The 25293-nt window shown below is 35.9% G+C and overlaps 1 protein-coding gene across 2 annotated transcripts in view; it reads left to right on the top strand.

Moving 5' to 3' along the window:
- LOC149772536 (uncharacterized) overlaps positions 1–24772 on the top strand; it is a 68471-nt gene extending 43699 nt beyond the window's left edge. For both annotated transcript variants that reach the window (XM_089947636.1, XM_089947637.1), the window contains 5 exons: positions 5691–5854; positions 8407–8534; positions 12470–13039; positions 15443–15461; positions 18403–24772. In XM_089947636.1, the coding sequence (XP_089803762.1) occupies positions 5691–5854; positions 8407–8534; positions 12470–13039; positions 15443–15461; positions 18403–19106 (1585 nt within the window). In that variant the 3' untranslated portion in view covers positions 19107–24772. The remainder of the gene's footprint in view (positions 1–5690; positions 5855–8406; positions 8535–12469; positions 13040–15442; positions 15462–18402) is intronic.
- Positions 24773–25293: the final 521 nt, after the last annotated feature.

The following is a 25293-nucleotide window of genomic DNA, read 5'->3' as shown; positions in this document are numbered from 1 at the left end:
AGCAATAGTCAGGTAATCTGGATCCCGTTTGTATATTGAATTCAGGGATGACTATTGCTGCTGCTGTTCTTGGTGGGTTGTTTGTTTCTGATCCATCGGTATATATTTTAACATAGTCCGGGTATTTTTGGTTGATTTCGTTTACCAGTACAGGTTTTAGGAAGTTTTCTTGTCCTTCTTTATTGCCTAATTTGGTAGCTTCAGTGTTAATCCTTGGTGGCTTTTGTAACCATGGTGATTTGTTCTGGTCTGTATTGTTTGTTACCTGTTTTTTTTAGTAGAGGTATCTTTTCTCTTAGTTCAAGGATTACTTTGCCACTTGGTGTGATAGGTATGATTTTGGGTTTGAAGACAACTTTACACTTATTTATAGCTATTCTATTTTGGTGGGATGGTTGTCTGGGTGGGTATCTAATCGAATGGAGTATCGGAGGAGCAGTTCTTGCCTACGTAATTTTAAGGGTAGTTCTCCTGTTAGTGTTTGTAGTTCTTCTAATGATGTTGAGGGGAGTGTTCCTGTGCATAATAGCAAGGCTTTTCTCTGGATAGTGTCAAGTTTTTGTAGTACAGGCTGCTTAGCCGAGTTATATGCTTGGCAACCGTAATCCAGTTTTGATCTAATTAGGCTTTTATATATCGTGAGGAGGGTTTCCTGGTTGGATCCCCAGTCAGTCCCTGTGATGTTCCGGAGTAAATTGAGATCTTTGTTACAATTCTGGGTGAGTTGTTCAATGTGCTGTTTCCATGTGAGGTGGTTGTCAAAGAACATTCCTAGGAATTTTACTACTGTTACGTATTTGATTAATTGATTTTGTATATAGAAGTTTGGATCGACTAGGTTGTTATTTCGTTTGGGGGTGAATATGATTGCCACAGTTTTTTCATGAGATATTTTGAAACCCCATTTGTCCGCCCATCTCCCTATGTTGTCTAGGCTCTGCTGGAATTCTTTAACTACTGTCTTATTGGCAGGATTTTCATTCCTCCATATGCCACTATCATCTGCAAATTGTGACAAGTTTATTTTTCTGGAGGCTACATTGAGGTCAAGGTTGTTTACCATTAGGTTAAATAGTAACGGACTTATTACACTGCCTTGCGGTGTTCCATTTTCAAGTGAAAATTCTTCCGAATGGGTGTTGCCTATTCTTGTGGTAATTTTCCGGCCTGTGAGGAAATCGCCAATCCAGTTGAACAAGCGTCCAGTTATTCCAAATTGGTTTAATTTGGTCATTAGTCCATTGGTCCATACTAGATCGAACGCTTTTTCTAGGTCTAAAAAAACCGCTATGAGGTTGCGATCGGTTTTCCTATGTGCGTTAAAAGCGAGTGTGATGTCTGTTTCCAATCTGAGAAGTTGGTCAGTTGTGGACCGTTTGTTCCGAAAGCCACATTGATTTATGGAGAGTAGGTTATTGGTTTCTAGGTGGTGTTTTAACCTATTTGCGATTATTGTCTCCATTATTTTGCAAATATTGTTTGTAAGGGAGATGGGTCGGTACGAATTTATGTTGTTGGGATCTTTACCTAGCTTGGGGATTGGTATTACTATGGTCTGTTTCCATTTGGTGGGTAGTTGGCCTTTATCCCATATCCTATTAAAGAGTTTGATTATGGCTATTTTTATATTGATAGGTAGTTTTTTGTAGATAATATAATCTAACTGATCCTTACCAGGGGATGTTTCGTTTTTGGATCATAGGGCTATCTTCCATTCATGTACTGTGATGTCGCTATTTAGGTGAGATTATTTTGTTCCTTGGTCTTGAAACATTTGAGGTTGGGTTCCCGCCATTAGTTTTTTGTGTTCTTGAAAGTTTTTGGTGTGATTATTGTTGCTACTCATGTTCGAAAAATGCTTCGCTAGGAGGTCTGCCTTATCTTTATTTGTTATGGCATTTTTAATTTTTGGGGCTGAGGTAGTTGCTTTCCCTTTTATGGCTTTTATCTTGTCCCATATTTGTTTTGAGTTTGATTTTAGACTCAGTTTAGAGCAAAAGGTTTGCCATAGATTAATTTTAGCAGTTTTTATAGTTTGTTTTAGTGCTTTTTCTTTATCTTTATATTGCTGGAAGTAGATAGAATTTTGGGTGCGTTTATATTTATTTAAGGCCCTTTTTTGTCTTTATGTGCTATAGTGCACTGTTTAGTCCACCATGGTACAGGGTTTTTATTTTGGATATTAGTTGTCTTTGGTATGCATCGGCTAGCTGCTTCTATAATTGTGTCTGTTATGTTATCATAATACATGTCAATACTTGGGCTTTCCAAGTTACCTGAATTTACTCTAGCTAGTAATAATTGGAATTGGTCCCAGTCTGCCTGTTGGTACCTCCATTTAGGTGGGGTTTCGTTAGGAATGTGTTGAGTTTTTGTTTGAATATTGATTGTGATGGGAAAATGGTCACTTCCTAACGTATCTTCCTGATCCACCTACCAATTTGTGATTTGAGCCAATTTTGGGGTAGTGATGGTTAGGTCTATGGCTGAGAGAGCGCCATCCTCAGGGTTTAATCTAGTGTTCGACCCGTCATTTAAGATGACCAGATTGTTCTCAGTTATCCATTTTTCAACCATTTTTCCTCTTTGATCTTTCTTTTTACCTCCCCATAATTTACTGTGTGCGTTGAAGTCGCCACAGATCATTATATTGTTGTTGTTGTTATTAGTGATTGCCTTTAGTACGATTAGGTTGGTAGGGCAGAAGGTACCACCTGGGTTGTATGCGTTTATTACACTGGACAACAAATTTTTACAAAAGTCATGTTACTGAAATAAAATTAGTCAATTCTTATCAATTTTTATGTGCTGAACACGAATATGACAGTCAAATTGCAAAATTGGCTCTAGTTTTTTTGTAATCTGCAAGAAATTAATGTTTACATAACGAAATGCATTCCAATAGTAAAAGGTCAACTGTAATAGCCTACCTATAAAAAATCAAGTCATTGACTACATCTTAGATTTCTTCGCCTGTCTCTTGTACAGCTGTTCGGGAGCATCTCTGAGGAGTGTCCAGCAGTAGTCAGCCAGCATTGTAGTGGACCATTTTCCCTGGTATCTTTGTTCCATTGTTGCGATATCTTGATGAAAACGTTCGCCGTGTTCATCACTAACAATACCACAGTTGCTAGGAAAGAAATCCAAATGGGAATGAAGGAAGTGAATCTTTAGAGACATATTGCAGCCAAGTTTCTTATACTTCATCAACATGTCTTCTACTAGTTCCTTATAGTTTTCTGCCCTAACATTTCCGAGGAAGTTTGTAGAAACTAGGCGAAAAGCATTCCATGCTTGTTTCGCGTCACCTTCCAGCAAGTTGTTGAACCGGTCATCTTTGAAAAGCTCTCGAATCTGAGGACCCACAAAAACTCCCTCTTTAATCTTTGCTTCGCTGAGTCGAGGGAATTTTTCATGCAGGTATCGGAATGCTGGCAAAGTCCGGTCAATGGCTTTCACGAAGTTCTTCATCAAACCTAGTTTGATGTGAAGGGGTGGTAGCAAGATTTTCTGAGCCTCAACCAGAGCTGGGTGTTGGATATTCTTCTCTCCAATGGCTACATTCTGCCTGTGAGTCCATTCCTTCCTCATGTAGTGCATTTCCCTTGCTCGGCTATCCCACTCGCATAAGAAACACATGTATTTTGTATATCCTTGCTGCAGTCCCATTAAAAGGGCAACTACCTTCAAATCACCACAGAGGTGCCAGCTGTACTTGTTATACTCAATGGAATTCAGTAGCTGCCTTAAGTTATCGTATGTCTCTTTCATGTGGACAGCATACGCTACTGGAATAGATGGAAGAATGTTTCCATTGTGCAAAAGCACAGCCTTGAGACTCAGTTTCGAAGAGTCCACAAATAGTCTCCATTCTTGTGGGTCATGAGTGATTTTTAAAGCATTCATGAGGCCCTCAATATCGGAACAGAATATCAGATTACTTTCCTTTCTGAAGAAAGGCTCCAATTGCTGGTGGCGCTTTCGATATGCAGTAATTGTGACATCTTCTTCTAGAAGATTCCATTGTTGGAGTCTTGATCCTAGCAATTCTGCCTTGTTCTTTGATAAGTCCAAATCACGAATCAGGTCATTTAGTTCTTCCTGTGTTATTCTGTGTGGGGTTGATGATGCACCACAGTGAAAATCTGGATCACTGCATGCTGATGGACCAGGAGAAGAACAGGTCGACTCACCTTTGTCTTCGTCAGATGAATCAAGAGAATATTCTGCTGGAGGTTCTGGAATAGGAAGTCCCTCACCATGTGGAACTGGTCTCAATGCAGACGGAATGTTTGGGTAGACTATTCTCGACTTCTTTCGCTTCGTTATTCCGCCAGAAAGAGGAGGAACCAAGCAGAAGTAACAGTCATTTAGGTGGTTGCTTGGCTCTCTCCACACCATTGGGACTGCAAACGGCATTGATGACCTTTTGCAATTCAACCACTGTGAAAGCTGTGTTGTACATGTAGCACAGCATATATGCGGAGCCCAAGGCTTGTCTTGGTCACCAACCTTGCATCCGAAGTAAAGATGATAATGCCTTCTTCACTTGAGAATTGATACTTTTCTTCTGGTTGGCAAATGTCACTTCCCCACAAATATAGCAAAAATTGTCCGCGGTATTAACACACTTTTGAGGCATTACTGTTCTTTATTGTACGTAAATGGATAAAATAATAAGTTTTATGTAACAGTAGCTTGAACTGTCTCGCACAACGTCTAAAATATTTTAAATGCTGAACCTATCTGATTGGGCTTTATATAGTACACTGCTTACGTCAGCTTCAGCAGCCGCCTGGCATTAGTATAATAGGCCTACACATGTATAGTACACTGCTGACGTCAACTTACTTCAGCAGCCGCATGGCATTAGTATTGCATTGCATCAGAAAATGATGCAATCAACTGTGGATGATGTGAGCATGATGGTATTATGCAATGTTACATCATTATTCCGGATGTTGCTGCAGTCCTACTGGAGAAATTTACACAGTGAAACATAGAAAATGAGGTATATGAATATCTTCAAAACGAGAGCCAATACAAATTTTTCACGGTTATATTCGTGTTCGGCACACCAAAATACTACAGATTAGGGCCTTTTCAAGTCAGTAATGATTTCACTGTTGACCAGTGTTATTTGAATGTTTGTGGTTCCTATATTTATCATTACTGGTCTTCAGAGGTAAATTGTAAAAAATAAAAATAAACAAGCTGATAATCTTCTTTGAAATTCTTATATTTGATATATTTGTTAATTCATTATATGCACTTTCAAACGCTTGTATTACCTTGTTCAGCAATATTGTTTCCCAATTTTTAAAGCTGCTAAGGGAGCAGTCATTTTAGTTAGCTGTGCGCTTAGATTATGCACAGTTTCCACAAGTACAATATCCAAAGAAACTGGTGCCAATAGGCATGAAAAAACATGTAGGTACACCAACATTCTCTCCATCGTGCATGTTACGAATGTAAATAACTTCACCTTACACCAGCCATTCTCTTATACATTCTTAATATATGTAGAGTGCCCATATTACATACAGCTAGAAAATAAGTAGTTCAGTTAGCTCCCTCATTCACAGTTGTTTCTCTTAAATCTGATGGAATTATTTAACCTGCTTCATAGAGCAAGAGAACAGTTATATACAGTTCTGTCTAATAATAAACATTTATATTGTAATTTTCAGTGTGGAAAGTTTGAGGGATTGGATTGTGCTTGATCCAAAATGGTTGATTGATGCCCTGAAGTCCCTCATCACCGCTGAGATGTTTGTTCTTAACAACTACCCTGCAGTCCGGAGCATGTGGTTTGAATTCAAGGAGAATGGAAAACTTACCTCTCAACTGATAGGTGTGTATCTTTCTAACTTATTTACAAAAACCTGGTCTCCTTGTAATGTAATACATTCCTACATTAAGCATTGGTAAATTGTTCGTAGTATTTGTATTTAGTCATTGACAGTTGGAGGCTGTTGTCACTACATTCATGCGTATAAGTGATATCACACTACATTAGATGTAATCTGAGAATTTTGACAATGGAAATTACAGTCCAAATAGGGTGGCCGAGTGGTCTAAAGCACTCTCTGTTAAGGATCACTGCCATCTCACCTCTGTCTGCTTGGGTTCAAGTCTCAGATTTGGCGAATGTGGGTATGTGACAAAGCTTGCCAGTAGTTTCTCGAGGGCCGGTGGTTCTTTCCGGGGTTCTTCCTCCACCATCAATACTGGCTGCCATGTTTAGCCTATCATGTGCTTAAAAATGGCATTAAACCCTAAAACAACAACAACAGTCCAAATATTGCTATCCCATGCAAGGAACGGAGTTTTCCAGACTATTTCCGTTTATAATGCCCAATATTACACATTCAGTGCAGTTTTCCAGACTATTTTATAGTGCCCTGTATTACACATAGAGTTGTTTTCCAGACAATTTCTGTTTATAATGCTCTATATTACACATAGGGTGCAGTTTTCCAGACCATGTTTGTCGATAATACTCTATATTACACATAGAGTGCAGTTTTCCAGACTATTTTTTATAGTGCCCTATATTACACAGAGTGCAGTTTTCCAGACCATTACTGTTTATAATATCCTATATTACACAGAGAGTGCAGTTTTCCAGACTATTTATGTTTATAATACCCTATATTACTCATAGAGTGCTGTTTTCCAGACTATTTCTGTTTATAATACCCTATATTACACATAGAGTGCAGTTTTCTAGACTATTTATGTTTATAATACCCGATATTACACATAGAGTGCAGTTTTCCAGACTATTTATGTTTATAATACCCTATATTACACATAGAGTGCAGTTTTCCAGACTATTTCTGTTTATAATACCCTATATTACACATAGAGTGCAGTTTTCCAGACTATTTCTGTTTATAATACCCTATATTACACATAGGGTGCAGTTTTCCAGACTATTTATGTTTATAATACCCTATATTACACATAGAGTGGAGTTTTCCAGACTTTTGTATAGTGTCCTATATTACACACAGTGCAGTTTTCCAGACTATTTCTGTTTATAATACCCTATGTTACGCATAGAGTGCAGTTTTCTGGACTATTTGTATAGTGTCCAATATTACACACAGGGCAGTTTTCCAGACTATTTATGTTTATAATACCCTATATTACTCATAGAGTGCAGTTTTCCAGACTATTTATGTTTATAGTACCCTATTGAAATGTGATTAGGTGGAAAGACAAGATTATAGTGCCTTATGGAAATGTGTCACACTAGTGAATGATGTGATTGTTATCTTTTAGGTCCAGTCAATATTACAGCTCCTTTCTGTCATCTATTTTGCTTTATGTTTACACTCCGAATATAGTAGTACATATCACATTAGTCCTATCCATCCATCCTGCATCCATGGTAACTCAGTAAGTACATATTCAGACTTGAACTCCAACGGTCACAGGTTCAGTATTCCAATACTGTGTTAAACGTCATGTTAAAACCAGCAAACATAATACATCTTTTATGCTCTGTATTAAAACAAGGACAACATTATTGACATCAAGTAAATTTATGTACATTGTAATGTTATTGTGCATCAGTGTTTTACAGGATGCTACACATCACATATTATAGGTGTAGTCATGAGATTTGATTGTGTATATCATGGAGGATGCTACACGTTGGAGACAGGCGTAGTCATGAGATTTGATGGTTGTATTTATCATTGCAGATACTACAGATCACAGACAGGTGTAGTCATGAGATTTGATGGTTGTATTTATCATGAGTATGCTACACATCACTGACAGGTGTTGTCATGATATTTGATGATTGTATTTATCTTGGTGGATACTACGCATGACTTACACTGGTGATTCGACAAAATTTGAATGAACGTTTTGGTTAAAATGTTAGTAAAATCTTTCCACAATATTGGTGACATTTGTTTGTAAGCCTGCCAAAATTTTCAATGAAATATCAAATATTTTGACCAAAACTTTTAAGGAATTGTCAATGAAATGTCATTCACTGTCAGTAGGACCCAAGGTTTTCAGGGGTGTCAGACTCTTACGGTATCCCTGTGCTGTGGTTGCTTTCGACAGCATGTCAGTTGTAGCATAATTCAAGCATCATTGCCTTGGACAGCATATAAGCATAATGCGCTGCATACCAATAAACACTGTGTTGTTTTATTTGCTTTAATATTTTTATGAGAAACAATATCTTTTTCCAGATGCAATCTAGACAAAAGATAAACACCCAGACTTCCATCATAACAACACACAAACACACGCACGCACATAAACAGAATACACCATACACAAATATACATGCAAGCATAAATACACCATATACCAATAAACACAACGTGTTGTTTTATTAGCTTGAATATCTTTATGAGATACAATATCTATTTCTAGATGCCATCTGGACAAAAGAGAAACACCCAGACTTCCATCACTACAAGGCGATTATTTTACAACTCATGGAAAAGTTAAACATTTTGGCCAGACCAAGGTTGTACAGTCCAGATGCAGAAGAAGTCAAGGTCAGTTAATGTAAACAAGTATATTTTGTGAGCTCTTTTTCACCAGTGGCTAATTAAAGTTATAAAGGAGGCAGTTATTTTTGGAAAGGACTATGTTGGGACTTAATAAAGTCATAGATGGAGCCTTGGAAAAGACTCTATAGTGATTTTTGTAAATTTATTGGAAAGGCTCTATCCTGTATATACTATTTACCTGCAAGGCTAAGATTTAACTCATTAACATACATAATACACACCATCATGTACACAATTGATACACACCAACTTGCATGAAAATAACACACACCTTCATGTACACAATTGATACAAACCAACTTGCATGCAAATAATACACACCTTCATGTACACAGATGATACACACCTTCATGCACGCACATAATACACGCCTTCATGCACGCACATAATACACATCTTCATGCATATATATATAAAACAGACCTTCATGCATACACAATGATACACACCTTCATACAAATAATACACACCTGCATGCATACAAATAACACACTTTCATTCATACAAATTAAACAAACCTTCATGCATACAAATAATATACACCTTCATTTATAAAATAATACACACCTTCAAACATACAAATGATACACACCTTCAAACAAAACTATAACACACCTTGCATACATATAATATGTTCATTCATTCAAATGATATACACCTTCATTTGTACAAATGATACAAACCTTCATGTATACAGATACTACACAAAAATGCATACATATAATGGACACCTTTATTCGTGCAGTTAACACACACGTTTAATCATGCAATTAACACATACCTTTATTTATGCAATTAACACACCTTTATTCATGCAGTTAACACACACCTGTAATACACCCCTTCATTCATAGAAATAATACAAATCTTCATGCATGCAAATAACACAAACCTTCATACACATCTTCATGCATACAAATAACAAACCTTCATACACACCTTCATGCATACAAATAACACAAACCTTCATACACATCTTCATGCATACAAATATTACACATCTTCATACATACAAATAACACAAACCTTCATATGGACAAATAATAGAAACCTTCTTGCATAAAAAATAACACATCTTCATACATCCAAATATTACACATCTTAATACATACAAACATCACACCTTCATCCATACAAATAACACATACCTTCATACAGACAAATAATAGAAACCTTCATGCATAAAAAAATAACACATCTTCATACGTCCAAATAATACTCACTTTCACGCATACAAATAACACATCTTCGTACATCCAAATAATTCTCACATTCATGCATACAGATAACACACACTTTATTCATACAAATAATGCATACATTCATGCATACAAATAACACACACTTTCATTCATTTAAATAACACAAACCTTCATGCATACAAATAATAGATCTTCATCCTTCAAAATAATACTCACCTTCATTCATACAAAAATATATATCTTCATAGATACATAAAATACCTTCATTTCTATAATTATACACGCCTTCATGAATATAAATACAACATCTTCATACATCCACATAATACTCACCTTCATGCATACAAATAATATACACCTTCTTTCATGCACATAACACACACCATGTATACACATAATTCACAGTTCAATGTATCCCACTGGAGTGTAAAATGGAGGGTTAAAAAAACAAAAACATTGGTGTCCGAACTGGAGGACAAATGAAAAATGTGGGGGTCAAAAATGTACTGACAAATGTTCATCTGACTCATACTTTTTCAGCTTGAAATAGGATACTGTGACCTGCACAGCATACTCTCTCTCTCTCTCAACATACAAATAAACCAACATGCACAATTAACAAAGAAATGCATGGTCCATTCAAAGAATAATTTTATTAGTTCATTCTTCTTTTAAATTCGTACTTTTAACAGTCTTCTTATAATCCTTTTGAATCAATATTATAGACCAACGCATTACATACAAGACAATACAAAAAGCCCAATAAATCTTTTATAACCAGATAGCAGTTAATTTACTGCCTGACATTAAGTGTGTAATATATCATCAGTTTCATTGTACTTCATCCTAGAACACATTTATCCAAAAATCAAAAATGCTAATGATTAATCTTCTTTTTAATACGTTACACTTGAACTTTAAGATCATTTAATGTAGCAAGGTGAAAAGCCAACAAATTCTGCAATGATCCCTTACTTTGTAATCCAAATAATGCATTTGTCTTTGAAAGTTTACTGATTTCTTTGTTGTGAAAGAATGTCTTGGGATATATGTGTTCTCCAGATATCGTGTGGCAAACGACGGCAGATTTTTAAAATTCTTAAACCCTGTCATGAAAGGATTATTCACCTTTGCAGTCTTGCAAATACGCAACCAGAAGTCACACCAGTAATCCTAAAGGATGTGCCGTATTCCAGTAAAGGGAATTATTTTCTCCATTTTTCATTAAAGTTAGAACTACAGTTCCACAGTTACTCTTTTGTGTTCTGCTTCTTTCACTTTCTTAGCTAATAATTCCTAGGGCACAACGTTTTAATCTGGAGATCAGTTGTTAGTGCAAAATACATTGAGTTTAAACATCTAGATGACGTCTAGCTGAGTTCAATGGAAATCGCATGAGTACTCGCGAGATTAGGGGAACTACTCCATCATAACATTGCCTATGCTAGCCTGGTTCTTTGTTTTGTGTGTTGCCTGTGTTGCACTCTGCTATACGAATAGAGGAGCACAACGCAGGGAGCAAACAAATAGGGCAACAAGTCAATGCCTATGCTTGAAGTATACATGATGCCATCCCTTGTCCAATGCATTGGATATTAAATAAATCCTGATTGCATTATGTGAATCCTTTTGCATCAAAAAAACACACGGCAACAAAATGTGTGCATCAATTTTCTCCAGCGTGCGTCCATGACGCACAAATGTGTGTAACGGGAAACACTGCATTTTAAGAAATACCACCAATATGCATCTTCATGCATACACATAACACACAATTTCATGCATACAAATGATACACACTTTTATTCATGCATATAACACACACCATCATGCACACAAGTAATACAATTAACACAGACTTAATGCATCAAAATAATATAAACCTTCAGGCATACAAATAACACACTTTCAGGCATACATATAAGACACCTTCATTCGTACAAATGATACATACCTTCATTCATGCAAATAATACACGCCTTCATGCATACAAATGACGTACCTTCATGTATACATATAATACACACCTTCATTCATGCAAATAATACACACCTTTATTCATGCAAATAATACACACCTTCATGCATACAAGTAATACACACCTTCAGGCATACATATATCACAGACTTCATACATCCAAATAATACACACCTTCATGCATACAAATAATGCACCTTCATGCATATTATATAATACACATTTTCATTCATACAAGTGATACCCACCTTCATTCGTACAAATGATACACACCTTCATTCGTACAAATAATGGACACCTTCAGGCATACATATATCACAGACTTCATACATCCAAATAATACACACCTTCATGCATACAAATAATGCACCTTCATCCATATTATATAATACACATTTTCATTCATACAAGTGATACCCACCTTCATTCGTACAAATGATACACACCTTCATTAGGACAAATAATGGACACCTTCATGCATACATATATCACAGCTTCATACATCCAAATAATACACATCTTCATGCATACAAATGATGCACACCATCAAAGTCCTCAATTTTAAGGCTGTTTTAATGTGTGCATGCAAATAATAGATGCCTCCAAAGTTCTGTATTGCAAGGTTAAATTTAACTTGTGTATACAAATACACACAACTTATAAGCACTTTTAAGGTAATTTTTGTTGAGACCTCTATATTTAAGTAAGAGTTTAATCAAGTTCAGATGTTTTGTCTTTCAGGTGGAGGATTATTTCCTTGCTCCATGCATGCTGCGCCAGGCAGTACCACAAGATCTCATCTCCCTTGGACCAAATTCTCAGCAGAAAAATACATCAGTCATTTGCTTTGTATTTACGGGGAAGTTTTTACCCACGCCAGTCTTCCACAGACTTCTAGCTGCATGTGTGGCACAGTGGCCCATTGCCAAGCAGAACATGGAAAATCTAATTTTCTGTGGCTGTTGTCTCTTTGACATTGACCTTCATCATAGATTGACCTTGTTATTCAGGGAACATGGCATATTTGCACAAGTCACAATATTAGGGACCAATGAGAACACCCCATGTTACAAACTATGTATCGAGGTTCGGGAATTCCTAGCCATGAATCTGTGCAGTATCATTGGATGTCTAGGACAGAGTCTGCAATTTGAGTTGTCTATACAGTGTCCTCAGTCTGACAGATACAGTGTAGACTATCAGATCCCTGTTGCCACTCTGCAGGGGAATGTAGATGTTCCCTGCCATTTCCATGACACGAGCCATGTGATTATTTCCCATGATGTACTAAAGTTCTGGTTTCAGGAAGAGGTGAGTAAGAGCAGATGAGTTCTTTGGATTTTAGCTTGCTCATTTCAGACAGAACATGTCTTTCAAATTGAATCTGATTTTGTACCCTGATGACTGATTAGAGGAAATCTCTGATATTGTAAAACTGTTAGTTGTAGGAAATCCGTTATTAAATCTGAATTGTTTTTAATGCTTGTAGACAACACATTTCTTACTGTAACGCTAAAGTTGATATTCACTATAAGCGCACTGACTGATAATTTGTACATTTAAAACAACACGTAGAGATACAGGTATGAATGATACGTCAATAATTACTGGAAATATGTCTGGTCAGATATGCAGAAACATGACATCATGGAAGTTTTGCTAAACTCTTTGTGTGTTATATACTGATATTTAGCTAACTGGTCATAGACAATGTGAGCTCATTGAGTGATCTGTTGTCCTTCATGCATCCATCATATGTATTCTGCTGTCTGTCAGTTTATTAGCATAAGCTTGTTATCTCAAGTCCTAAATTATTTGGAGGTTTGCCATGAAACTGTACACACATATTCATCCCAAGGTCAAGATGGACCTTAATGAAGATGGTTCTGCTTAGACATCCAATATGGCCGTATAAGTGGCCATCTTGAAAATCATGTTGTCGCTACTTTCCTGAGTGTATGGTTTTATTAACAAGGAAATGTCGCTAAAATAATTTTTTATAATTTTTAATTGGTTCTAAATGTAAATGGTGCTGATCTTATGTAGGTTATGGCGACCATTTTTAAACTCTCATTATTTCCTCTCCTCTTTAATTGATGGTCAAACTAAAAAATGGGCATTTGACTCAAAGACTTTGTGTGATGCTTAGTTGGTCCTGAACAAAGTAGTGCCAATTTGATGTAGAATATTTATGCCAAGGCAGCCATCTTCATACTCTTGTTTTATCTACTCCTCCTGAATGGATTGTCACATAAAGATGGGGTTTTAACTAAAAGACATCTTACGATATTTGATTAGTCCTTAGTGAAAGTCATACCAATCTGAAGTCCAATATGGCTGCCACAGTGGTCACTATTAAAATCATATTATTGTTATTCATTCTCCATGTTTCATCATATCGGCTTAGAGTTTTCACTAAAGACATCATAGTGTTCAGCCAGTCATAAACAAACGTGATGACAGTCTGACATCCAATATAGTTGCCATGGCACTCATCTTAAAAATCTTACCACACTTCTGTTTGAGCTGGAAGTCATACTGGTACAATTTCCAGTTGGTCAGTAATGAAAATGGTGATAATATGATGTTCCCTCTGACCACTACACTTGGCATCTTGTAAATCTTGTTATTCCTCCTGAAAGGAGAGTCATGTCTTGAAAATACTGGTGTTTAATCCTCTCCAGCATGGATTCTCCAGGATTCTGCCACAATATTTTTATGATACCTAGTAAATATCCTATGCATATATAGTAAATATAAAATAGTATATATAGTAAATATCCTAAATGAATATGGTGTCAGTCATACATCCAGTATGGCTGCCATTGTGACTGTCATAAATATCTTGTTGTCAGTTTCCCTGATTCGTGATAGCATGGGTTTTCACAAAGTTCTAAATTAAACTGGCACCAGTCATACAACCAATATGGTTGCCATGATGACTTTCATAAATGTTTTGTCATTTTCCCAAAGTCATGATAGCATAGGGTTTTCAAGAAGTCCTAAATTAAACTGGTGCCAGTAATACAATATCCAATATGGCTGCTATGATGACTTTCATAAATGTCTTGTTGTCAGTTTCCCAGAATTGATGATCATAATGACATACGGTTTTCACCAGAAGTGTTCTTATGATGTCTACTTTGTTCTAATGAACAGTGTAATGCTTATATGCAGTATGTGTACCACAGTAGCTAATTAAAGCATATCAGAGATGGTTTCGACACTTGAATTTCGGAATTTATGTTTGCCCAGTAGAGCATCAGATTCTTCAAGGGACTCTTGTTACTTCTTAATGTACATGATAGGTTAGAATACTTGCCATATAAACTTATCAATGGGTCCTTGCGCTTCACTTTAAGGTCATGTTTGATAAAAATCAAGAAGGATCACCACTGTTTTTCCCATGCCAATCTAGTTCTCACATACTATAAGATTTGTTGCTTAATGTGTTTTTTTTTTAATATCCCATATCAGCAATCTTTGTGAAAACTATAGCAGATTCCTTCCACCATAATCTCTACATTTAGCCTGGATAATCAGTCTTAGAAAAAATGGCAGACTCCTTACACAACATCGCAACATTTATCTCATATTATCATCGGATGGTAATTCCTGTTCCTACATAAGTGAGGATCCCAATTTTACACATAGTGACAAGTAAGCAGTAATGAATAATAAACTTTAAAATATATTTTTTTTTTTACTTTCCAGAAGCAGTCTGCTGATGGATGTAAGTATACATTTTTCTCATTGTATACTTTAACCATTCAATAATTTATGAGCTTACTGATGGATGTAAGTATATATTCTCATTGTATACTTTAACCATTCAATAATTTATGAGATTACTGATGGATGCAAGTATATTTTATTCTCATTGTATACTTTAACCATTCAGTAATTTATGAGATTACTGATGGATGCAAGTATATATTCTCATTGTATACTTTAACCATTCAATAATTTATGAGATTACTGATGGATGTAAGTATATATTCTCATTGTATACGTTAACCATTCAGTAATTTATGAGATTACTGATGGATGTAAGTATATATTCTCATTGTATACTTTAACCATTCAATAATTTATGAGATTACCTTTCAGAATCTTCTTTCTCTCTTTTTGCAGTAATTTTATCTGAAGTTTGTTTTGCTTTTGTAATTTCTCTAAAGTCATCATTGTCATAAGGTCAAGTGGTGCGACTATCATGAGTTCATGGTCACTAGTCAGTCATTGTATTGGTAGACCACCTCAATGGTCACATCACTATTGTAACTATTTATGTCTTATGATGCACCACCCTGAGGTAACGCTGTACACAGAAAAGAAACCCAAGTACATGTATTTAATCCAAATAACAAATTCCATGACAGCTAGTCCGACTCAATGGTAAGATCACTATTGTAACTATATACAAGTCTTATGATGTACTAAATTCATCCCATGCTCTAGTTCATTGTATTGTTAGTCCTATTCAATGGTCACATCACTATTGTAACTATATATAAGGCTTATGATGCACCAAGTTGTATTGCTAGTCCTACTCAACTGTCATATCACTATTGTAACTATATATAAGTCTTATGATGCACCAAGTTGTATTGCTAGTCCTACTCAACTGTCATATCACTATTGTAAATATATATAAGTCTTATGATGTACCAAATTCATCCCATGCTCTGTTTCATTGTATTGCTAGTCCTACTCAATGGTCACATCACTACTGTAACTATATATGTCTTATGATGCACCCTAGTCAGCAGTCAGTCATTAATACTGGCCGCCAAGTATAGCCTACCATGTGCTGAAAAATGGCGTTAAACCCCAAAACAGCAAAAACAACAACAACATCATTCCCAGTCAGAAGCTTATGTGATATTATATTATATTATGGTTATGTTAGCTCACAGGCTGTTAGTTTATATGATGTCACATTATGCTTATGATAGCACTAAAGACTGTACATGTATTTGATATCATATTATGGTTATGTTAGGCCACCTGGTTGCAAGGGTATGTTCTGTTGTATTATGGTTATGTGACTGGCATGTACTGGGCATCATCTGTGATCAGGCAGGTGTCTTTCAACAATGATTCCTTATTTCAACATTATAAAATCTTCTCAAACAATTTTAACCAAGGTTGGCAGCATTCTCCTCAAAAGGTCTTGCCAACCATCCAGTAGGCTAGCCATTGCTAAATTAGAAACATTTCTGAATGTTGGGGAACATAATGCAGATTTATTGGTCAACAACCCTTGTAAGGCCCTAGCTGTGAGGTAAATATCACCAAGGTGATTGGTCTTGGTCAACCACCCTGGTAAGGTACTGGCTTTGAGGTAAATATCACCAAGGTGAATGGTCTTGTTCAGTCACACAAATATGAGTGGTCTTTTGCCTTCTGGGGCCTCTTTTTTTGAAGAACTGATTACAATTAAGAGACAATAAAATAAGGTACAAACTCAGCAATGGGTTATTATACACAACGATGACTGAGTCAGGTTGAATGCAAAATGAACACATGAAATGACGAGTGCAGTTTGAGGAAAAGTAAACCAAAAATGCAAAGTGTAGAATCCAGAATGGTGAATGAAAAAGGAACATAATGCAACTGCAGTTCCTCAATCCGTTTTGGACAATTATTGTCAAGCAACCACTTAATTTTCACAATCAAAAACACTTTCGCACAATGATAAAGAATAGGATTGTTTTACACTGACAACATTACAATTGTTGAAGCAGAAGTCTATCACCACTGATGACTATTTCGGAGCAATTTTTTAAAATTGAAACAAAATAATAAAATTTGCAGACTAATATTCTGCAGTTATAATATTACATATCTATGGCAGTTGTACTTTTATTAGTCATGTTCTTTGGGTTTATGAATTTCTAATAACATTTGCCCCCATTTGAGAAAAGCTAGCACTTGTTTTAAGGCAGAAACAAATTGGCTTTGGAGTCACAAGGTCAAATGTCAGGGTCATTTTACTGAAATAATAGAACTGATTAATACATAATAAGAACAATCTAAACATCCGTTTAATCAGGGTATTTTTTTTCCAAAACAGAAAGAACACAATAGAACTTCAATTATTTAGTCATATCAAACAGTAGTGTATTAATGGGGATTTCAGATTTATATTACTGATCTGTGTTAATTCCTTCTATACTCACAGACTTTTCCCATTCTACACATGTACATGTGTCTGAAATAAATCTCCTTAGGTGACCAATATCAGTCTGAAGCAACGCTTTCCAACTGCACTTTTTAGCAAGGTTTACATACCAAACGCTATCATTGGCACCTCTAACAAACATGCTAAATATACAGTTAACTGTAATATCAGATTTTAATTTCATTGGACAAACTTGAATCAGAATACCCTCTGTATTTTGTGTACAATGTAAACCTAGAAAATTCAGCAGTCATTTGGTATACTTTCTCAATTAAATTCTTATTAAATTCAGTAGAATTCCAGTATAGATAATGTAGTTTTAGTGTTTTCAATAGAAATCCAGCATACTTTGGTACTATAGGCTTAGTAAATTCAGTAGAAAAGGCTTCTATTTTTGTTAATAGTGTTCATACATATCCTGAACTTTTTTGTATGCTATTAGAATGTATATGTGTTTACTAAGTCTTATATACATTTTGTCATCTTTCAGCTTCTGCTGTTCCCATGCCACCACCACCAGCTGGTGATACAGACAGATTCATGCGTCTGACATATCTGTTGGTTGATGTTGGATCCAGGGTTTTGAGACAATTGTTAAGTCATCACACAGTCACTCCGACCTGCACTTTGGACCAGTATCTTGGCAAAAACAAGAGTACCATCAACGGTCTTCTTAAACGAAAGGTATTACACCAGTCCCAGATTGATATCTTGTTCCCACCAAATGGAGGCAATACAAACATTGAAGACTATGATGTCACACTTCTTTCCGCGCTCTTTAACAATACTGTACCTACCCTGCCTCAGCAGGAAGAGGGCATGATAAAAAGTTTGCGTGAAGACAGGAACAAACTGTACGGACATGCTAAGTCATGTAAGATGAATGCCATGGAGTATCAGACCTGCTGGAATAGCATCAGCTCAACAATGACAACCCTCAGTCAACAGTGTGGAGACCCCAATTTTCAGAATGAGATATCACAGGAAATTCAGCAAATTCAAGTTTCAGCAATCCCTACTGGATCCTACCTGGATATCCTCAAGACTTGGTTCAGCACAATAGAAACTGTTAAGGGATCAATAGAAACAGTTAAGGGATCATTAGAAACAGCTGAAGGTGCAATACAGGCTTTGACATCTAGGGTAGAAGCTCTAGAGTTAAAGAAAACAGCTGAGGAGAGTGAGGGCAAATAATGGAAAAAATATATGTCACTAAAAGAAAGCAATAAACATGAGGAAAACGTTGTCATAAAGATTATATGGGTTTAAATGGTCTTAAAGAACTACTTGCAGCCAGAAAATACTGAGTAGGGAAGGAAATTCTTTACCCCAAGATCAGTATCCCATTAAAAATGTCTGTATTATTCTGACAATTCTGCAATCCCTACTCACTCCTACCTCTAGAAGAAAAAAAACAACAGTTGGTTTGGTTAAATAATCTGTTTCAAAATTACTCTTGATTTATTAGTACTTCACATAAATGCGAGTCACAAATGCTATTACTTGAAAAAAGCATGTTAATTAATAAAAATGTGGACCATTGAATCAGAATAAATATCTCATTAGTAAATCATGAACTAATATAACTTTAAGCCAAAGAAACCGCCTCACTGAAGTGAGTCATACACATTACATGTGCTTGCCAGCCATTAAAGAAAAAGTTTAAGAACAAGTCTTAAACATTTGTTCAACTAAGCAGTACACAGTTCTGGGAAAGTGAGCAATAAACATGCCAGAACTTGATTATGATGAGTAATTTAAGACAGCTTGTACAAGTAGGAATATGTATTCAGACTGAGTGGTAAGCATGCATGTGCTAAATGGAAGGAACTCTTTAAATCAGGTTGCTGACAATCATTATGACCATAACTATGGACATTTACAGATTTACTTGAATGGAAGGAGTTAGACCCTAACTCAGGATATAGTCCAGTTTACTTGAATGGAAGAAGTCAATCCCTAACTCAGGATATAGTCCAGTTTACTTGAAAGGAAGGAGTCAGACCCAGACTCAGGATATAGTTGTTTTTACTTGAGAAACTGATAAATACCAGGGCAATGTGAAGCTCACTTACGGAGACAATGTGTATGACATTCAACCTGAACAGTTCATTTGTTTACTTTTGTTAAGCCAGTTTAGTTTCACTACTGATCAAAACTGAAGTTTATTTGTAGACTACTGATTAAAGTGGCTTTGATTGTGTGTTTTCTGCCAGCAAAATGAGTGATTCATGAGCATGCAAACTTGTGGTATGATTTTCAGAACCAGGGGCTAGTTAGTAAATTGCAGCAGAAATTCCTAATCATTTGCATGGAATATTTGAAGAACAATTTTAAGATGAAAACTGTATTTTTGAAAACTATTAATTTATTCGTTTTGTACACAAGACAGTGCATGCTGATTCATTGAATGTTTTATTGTAAATATATTTTCAGCTTGTGTGTAAACATTTATGTACATTTTGCAATTTCATGTTTGTTTCTGCCTCAGTTTTATTGTGTTTCATATTTAATTGAATTTAAAAAATAATACTCAAGCATTGATGTTTTTGTTTGAATTCTTACAACCTAAGACATCATTCAGAGATGAAGATGTGCTTTGGTAGTTAAATGATTCAGGATAGCAGATAGTTTTAAATATGTATCCGACTGCTAGTTGACAGTTTATTAATTAAATTCTCTATTGTTCACAACTTCAATACTGAAGAATTTTATGACAGAGAACAGTGCTGAATTAAAGTGTTATAAGTAATATTGCTAGGAGGTAATGTATGACTGTTAACACATTAACTCCTAGTGATGAGTTAACGTGGTAGGAGGTAGTAGCCTACTGCCGAGCTCTGTAGCCTCATGTTCATGCATGATAAACTAAAGTGGGTGGTATTATAGAAAGGTAGACAGATGTAGCTCTACAATGTTACCAAACAATCTCGAATATCTAGTTGCACTACAAAATACAGAGGGAGAAACCTAATTTTTGGGACCCAATCTTTTTCTACCAAGAATTTGCTCGTTTTCGGAATCCGATTTTGTGTCCGGATTTTAGACTTTGGTCTCCGATGTAAGGCAAACTGGTATGAACTGCAAACAGACAGACGAGCTTTTGCAAAAAGTAGGATAAGATGGGCATTTGGAATAATGAGTGGTCTCAATACAAAAATAATGGGTCCATTTAGCAAAAAAAAAAAAATCCAAATAGCCAATGAAAAGCTATGTTTCTAACACATCTAGGTAGTATGTTATTGAAAAATCACCTGGGATTTGGTGTTTTCGGATGCATTCAGAAACAGCTTTCAAAATGTGTTTCCTGCTCTCATTTCAGGAGAAAACAACACAAACCTCCAGGGGTTAATGCGTTAATAACATGTATAATACAACCTTACTATAGCATATAGACAAAGGGCAGTAACTCTTGCTCATTACTTCCTCTTGCTTCCATCAGGTGTCTCCAGTTTTAAACTCCACTTCAGTTCACAGCATCATACAGAATATGTATCCCATTAATCCAAGTTTCTTTGTGTCAAAATCAAGCATTCGTTCGAAAGTTTGGATTTGTTTTGAATTAATAATGATTAATATACATGTGCTATATATGTTACTTTTCTAATTTGTGGACATTCTATGAATCTTTTCACTTTCTTTGACCGTCTTAGACCATGTGGTACACCATTCTATCGTTGATGAATGTTCACTTTGAAGTGTTATCACACACTGTCTTTAGTTCTTGCACTCTGGTTATAACGGGTATTATTTACCTATTTTATTTTTTAATAATATTAACACTGACGTTTTCTGATGCTTATGTTTCTCTATCGTATTAGAACCAGGCCTTCTAAATGCAGTAAATTCATGACATACAATATAACAAGGCATGTACGAGTTCTGCATGGCTTGCACAAACCATACCTCTTCGACCCCATGCAATATGTACAAATCATAGTCTGAGGACACCTGATTAGCCGTTCTATAAAACTCCTCAAAAGAGAGGAAAGATACAGATGTACTGGTGCTAAGTATACATTCGAATAAAGAATCAGTTCTGAGCTTTCTTTAGGCCCTACACGTTGCCTTCCCCAATTCTAAAAAAGATGCCTGACTTTGGGCAAGAGAGGGTATGAATGCAAATATGTTACATTCACAGTTTGATACACTAGACTTTCAGCAGCATATGATTCACCTGGTACAGGATAATATGACACAACTCCTGTGGTCTTCAGGTCCCATTTGACCTCGTTTTTCATCTTGTGTCGATAATTTAGACACTATGGGGATTGCTCCCTCATTTTTTGGTGGTTTAGTGGAAATAAACCTCACCACAAGATGAGCGTGGGCTTCAGGCATGTAAGAATGGGCACATGGGATATTGTTCAGATCCAGTGAAAATTAAGGATCAGCTGGCTGATCATATATGTGACTCAGGAAATAGTGAAACATTTTTGTACTGCAAACCAGGTACCAATTATGTTCCCGTTGCTCTGGTACAGACACATCCCACCGCATGCCATACTAAAAACCCAGCACTGGATAACAGTGTCACAGTTGTCACCATGTTTGCCCCTCTGTTTTATAAGGAGTGTCTTTAATGTTTGATCTGGTGTCTTTAGTGAATTTCTGACATCAAACCAACATACTTGGGAATCAACAACTCCCATTGCTCAGGTCACCAGCAGAGCAGCTCACATTACAATGGCTAATGCATTGCCGGTCTCTGCCGATCTTGATAAGTTTTGATCTGTATTTAGGTCTACATCACTTAAACTGCATCATGTCTCTTAGTCTTCATATATCATGATGCGTGTTTAGGTCCACTTAACTTAAGCTGCATCATGCATCTGTCAATCTTGAAATATAGTGTTGCATGTTTAGTCCATGTCATTTAAAATGCATTATGCCCTGGCTGTACAAAAACTTCATTTTGCCTCACTGTTGCTAGTGGTTACAAGTGATTGAGCAAGGGTTACTGCCCTTCATAGATATGGTACATAATAAAATATCAATCTTCATCTTGTACTAGCACTTGACTTGGGATGTAGCTGCTTTATATTCTCAAAGTCAATGTGACCAGGTAAGTATTCTCAGAGAAATGCAATTTGCTGTAACATTTACTTTCTCAAAAAAAAACGTATAATGCATAGTTGGTTCTACATAAAACTGGTGTCTATCTTGTATCCAATATGACCATCATATTGTTATCACTTCCTACTGCATGGATGGCCATGTCAAATGGGTTTTTCATTAACAAATTTGTATCATATATTGATCCTAATTAAAGGGGTGATGATCTGAAGTCAATATGGCCATATGTGTAGCCATGTTGAATGTATTGTTTCATTACTCCCTCCTGATTGGATGGTCATGTCATCAGGTTTTTTCCACTAAATGACTTTATGGTGTCTTGCTGGTCATGAATGAAAGTTGTACTGATTTGACATACATTGTGGCTTAAATGAATCTGATGCCAATATGATATTAATATCACAGGGCAGCCATTTTAATAATTACGTTAATACAAAGCCATTGAAATGTGTACTTAGGTATCAGACTGGGATCATGCTGCTATTTGTATTAATGTTCAGACATTGTCTCTTTTATGTAAAATTTGTATTTCGATATGAAATCAACTAATTTGGTAGATTTGTATATGTTGAATAAAGTAAAGGATGAAAAGTGTCCTGGCTATTTTTAATCCCATGTAATTGTTTTTGTTGTAGATAGATTGATGTATACACTTGATTATCATGCAGTTCCATGTAGTCATTCTTGATATAAAACTATTCATGTCTCACCAGGATTTTTACCTGTATGCATACCTAATGTGTCTGGTGGTACTTTTGCCAAAACACGTTTGTGCTTTTGGTTCATGTACTTCATAGTTTAGTTGTATTTTGATGACTGGTAATGTTCATCTTGCAGAGTGGCTGAGGGGGGCAATGTGCAGCTTGTGTTCATATTGAAGTAAGGTTTTAGGTCCTTTGAATCAAAGTAAGGTTATAGGTTTTGTATGGAAATAAGGTTCTAGGTACTTTGTATGGAATTAAGGCTATAGGTTTTGTATGGAAATAAGGTTCTAGATACTGTGTATGGAAATAAGGTTCTAGGTACTTTGTATGGAATTAAGGTTATAGGTTTTGTATGGAAATAAGGTTCTAGGTCCTTTTGTATGGAAATAAGGTTCTAGGTCCTTTTGTATGGAAATAAGGTTCTAGGTCCTTTTGTATGGAAATAAGGTTCTAGGTCCTTTTGTATGGAAATAAGGTTCTAGGTCCTTTGTATAGCAGTATGGTTATAAGTTTTGTATGGAAACTAGGTTCTATGTCCTTTCTATGGAAGTAATATTCTAGGTCCTTTTTATATAAGTAACACTCTATGTCCATTCTATGGAGTCAATGTTATATGCCATTGTGGTGGAAGTAAGATTCTAAACTTGTCCTTTTTGTATGGAAGTATGATTCTAGGCTTGTCCTTTGTATGAAAGTAAGATTCTAGGCTTGTCCTTTGTATCGAAGTAAGATTCTAGGCTTGTCATTTGTATGGAAGTAAGATTTTAGGCTTGTCCTTTTTTGGAAAATTATTTTCATATTCGTCAAAGCATTTATGTATGTTAACATAATATTATAATTCATGTTTATTATTTGCTGAATTTAATGTGTGTAATTAACTGGGAAACTGAAAATGATTCTCAATATTTTTATTTTGAATTCACTGCCACAGACAAAGCAGTATTTAGTGCATGTGTACACAGTGGTCAATATTTATTTAAACAAAAATGTGGTCAAGAAGTCAGAATGCACATGCAAGTTTCTGGAATAGAGTAGACCCAGATTAATCACTGTGCATATATACATCATAAATAAATATCATTTCCATGACTGTTCTTTGTCTCTTCATTAAGTCCAAACCTACTCAGTAACAGTAACCTTGTGCTTTAGAACTTGTGTTTGAAACCCAAAGCTTTTGAGATGAGGGGTATTCAGGGGCAATAACTCTTCATTAAATCTAAATCTACTCAGTAAACATAGCCTTGTGCAGTGGAACTTTTGTTGGAAAACCAAAGCTTTGGAGTTAATAGGTATTCAGGGGCCATAATGCTTCATTAAATCAAAACATACTCTGTGAAAGTAGCCTTGTACTGTAGAACTTTGTTTGGACAACCAAAACTTTGGAGTTGATGGGTATTCAAGGGCACTAACTCTTTATTAAATCCAAACCCACTCAGTAAAAATAGCCTTGTGCTGTAGAGCTTGTGATGGAAAACCCAAGCTTTGGAGTTGATGGGTATTCACGGGCCATACCTCTTCTAAATGAAGATGTGACATCCAGGAAATCCAACTCGGTCAAGGTCTCATTAAAATAATGGTGTATAATTATAGATTCAAATAAA

This window comes from Sinohyriopsis cumingii, unplaced genomic scaffold (genome assembly GCF_028554795.1).
Source record: "Sinohyriopsis cumingii isolate HCF-2022 unplaced genomic scaffold, ASM2855479v2 utg001397l, whole genome shotgun sequence".
Taxonomy (NCBI): domain Eukaryota; kingdom Metazoa; phylum Mollusca; class Bivalvia; order Unionida; family Unionidae; genus Sinohyriopsis; species Sinohyriopsis cumingii.
The sequence above is the reverse complement of the archived record's forward strand: the minus strand, read 5'-3'. Positions and strand labels throughout refer to the sequence as shown.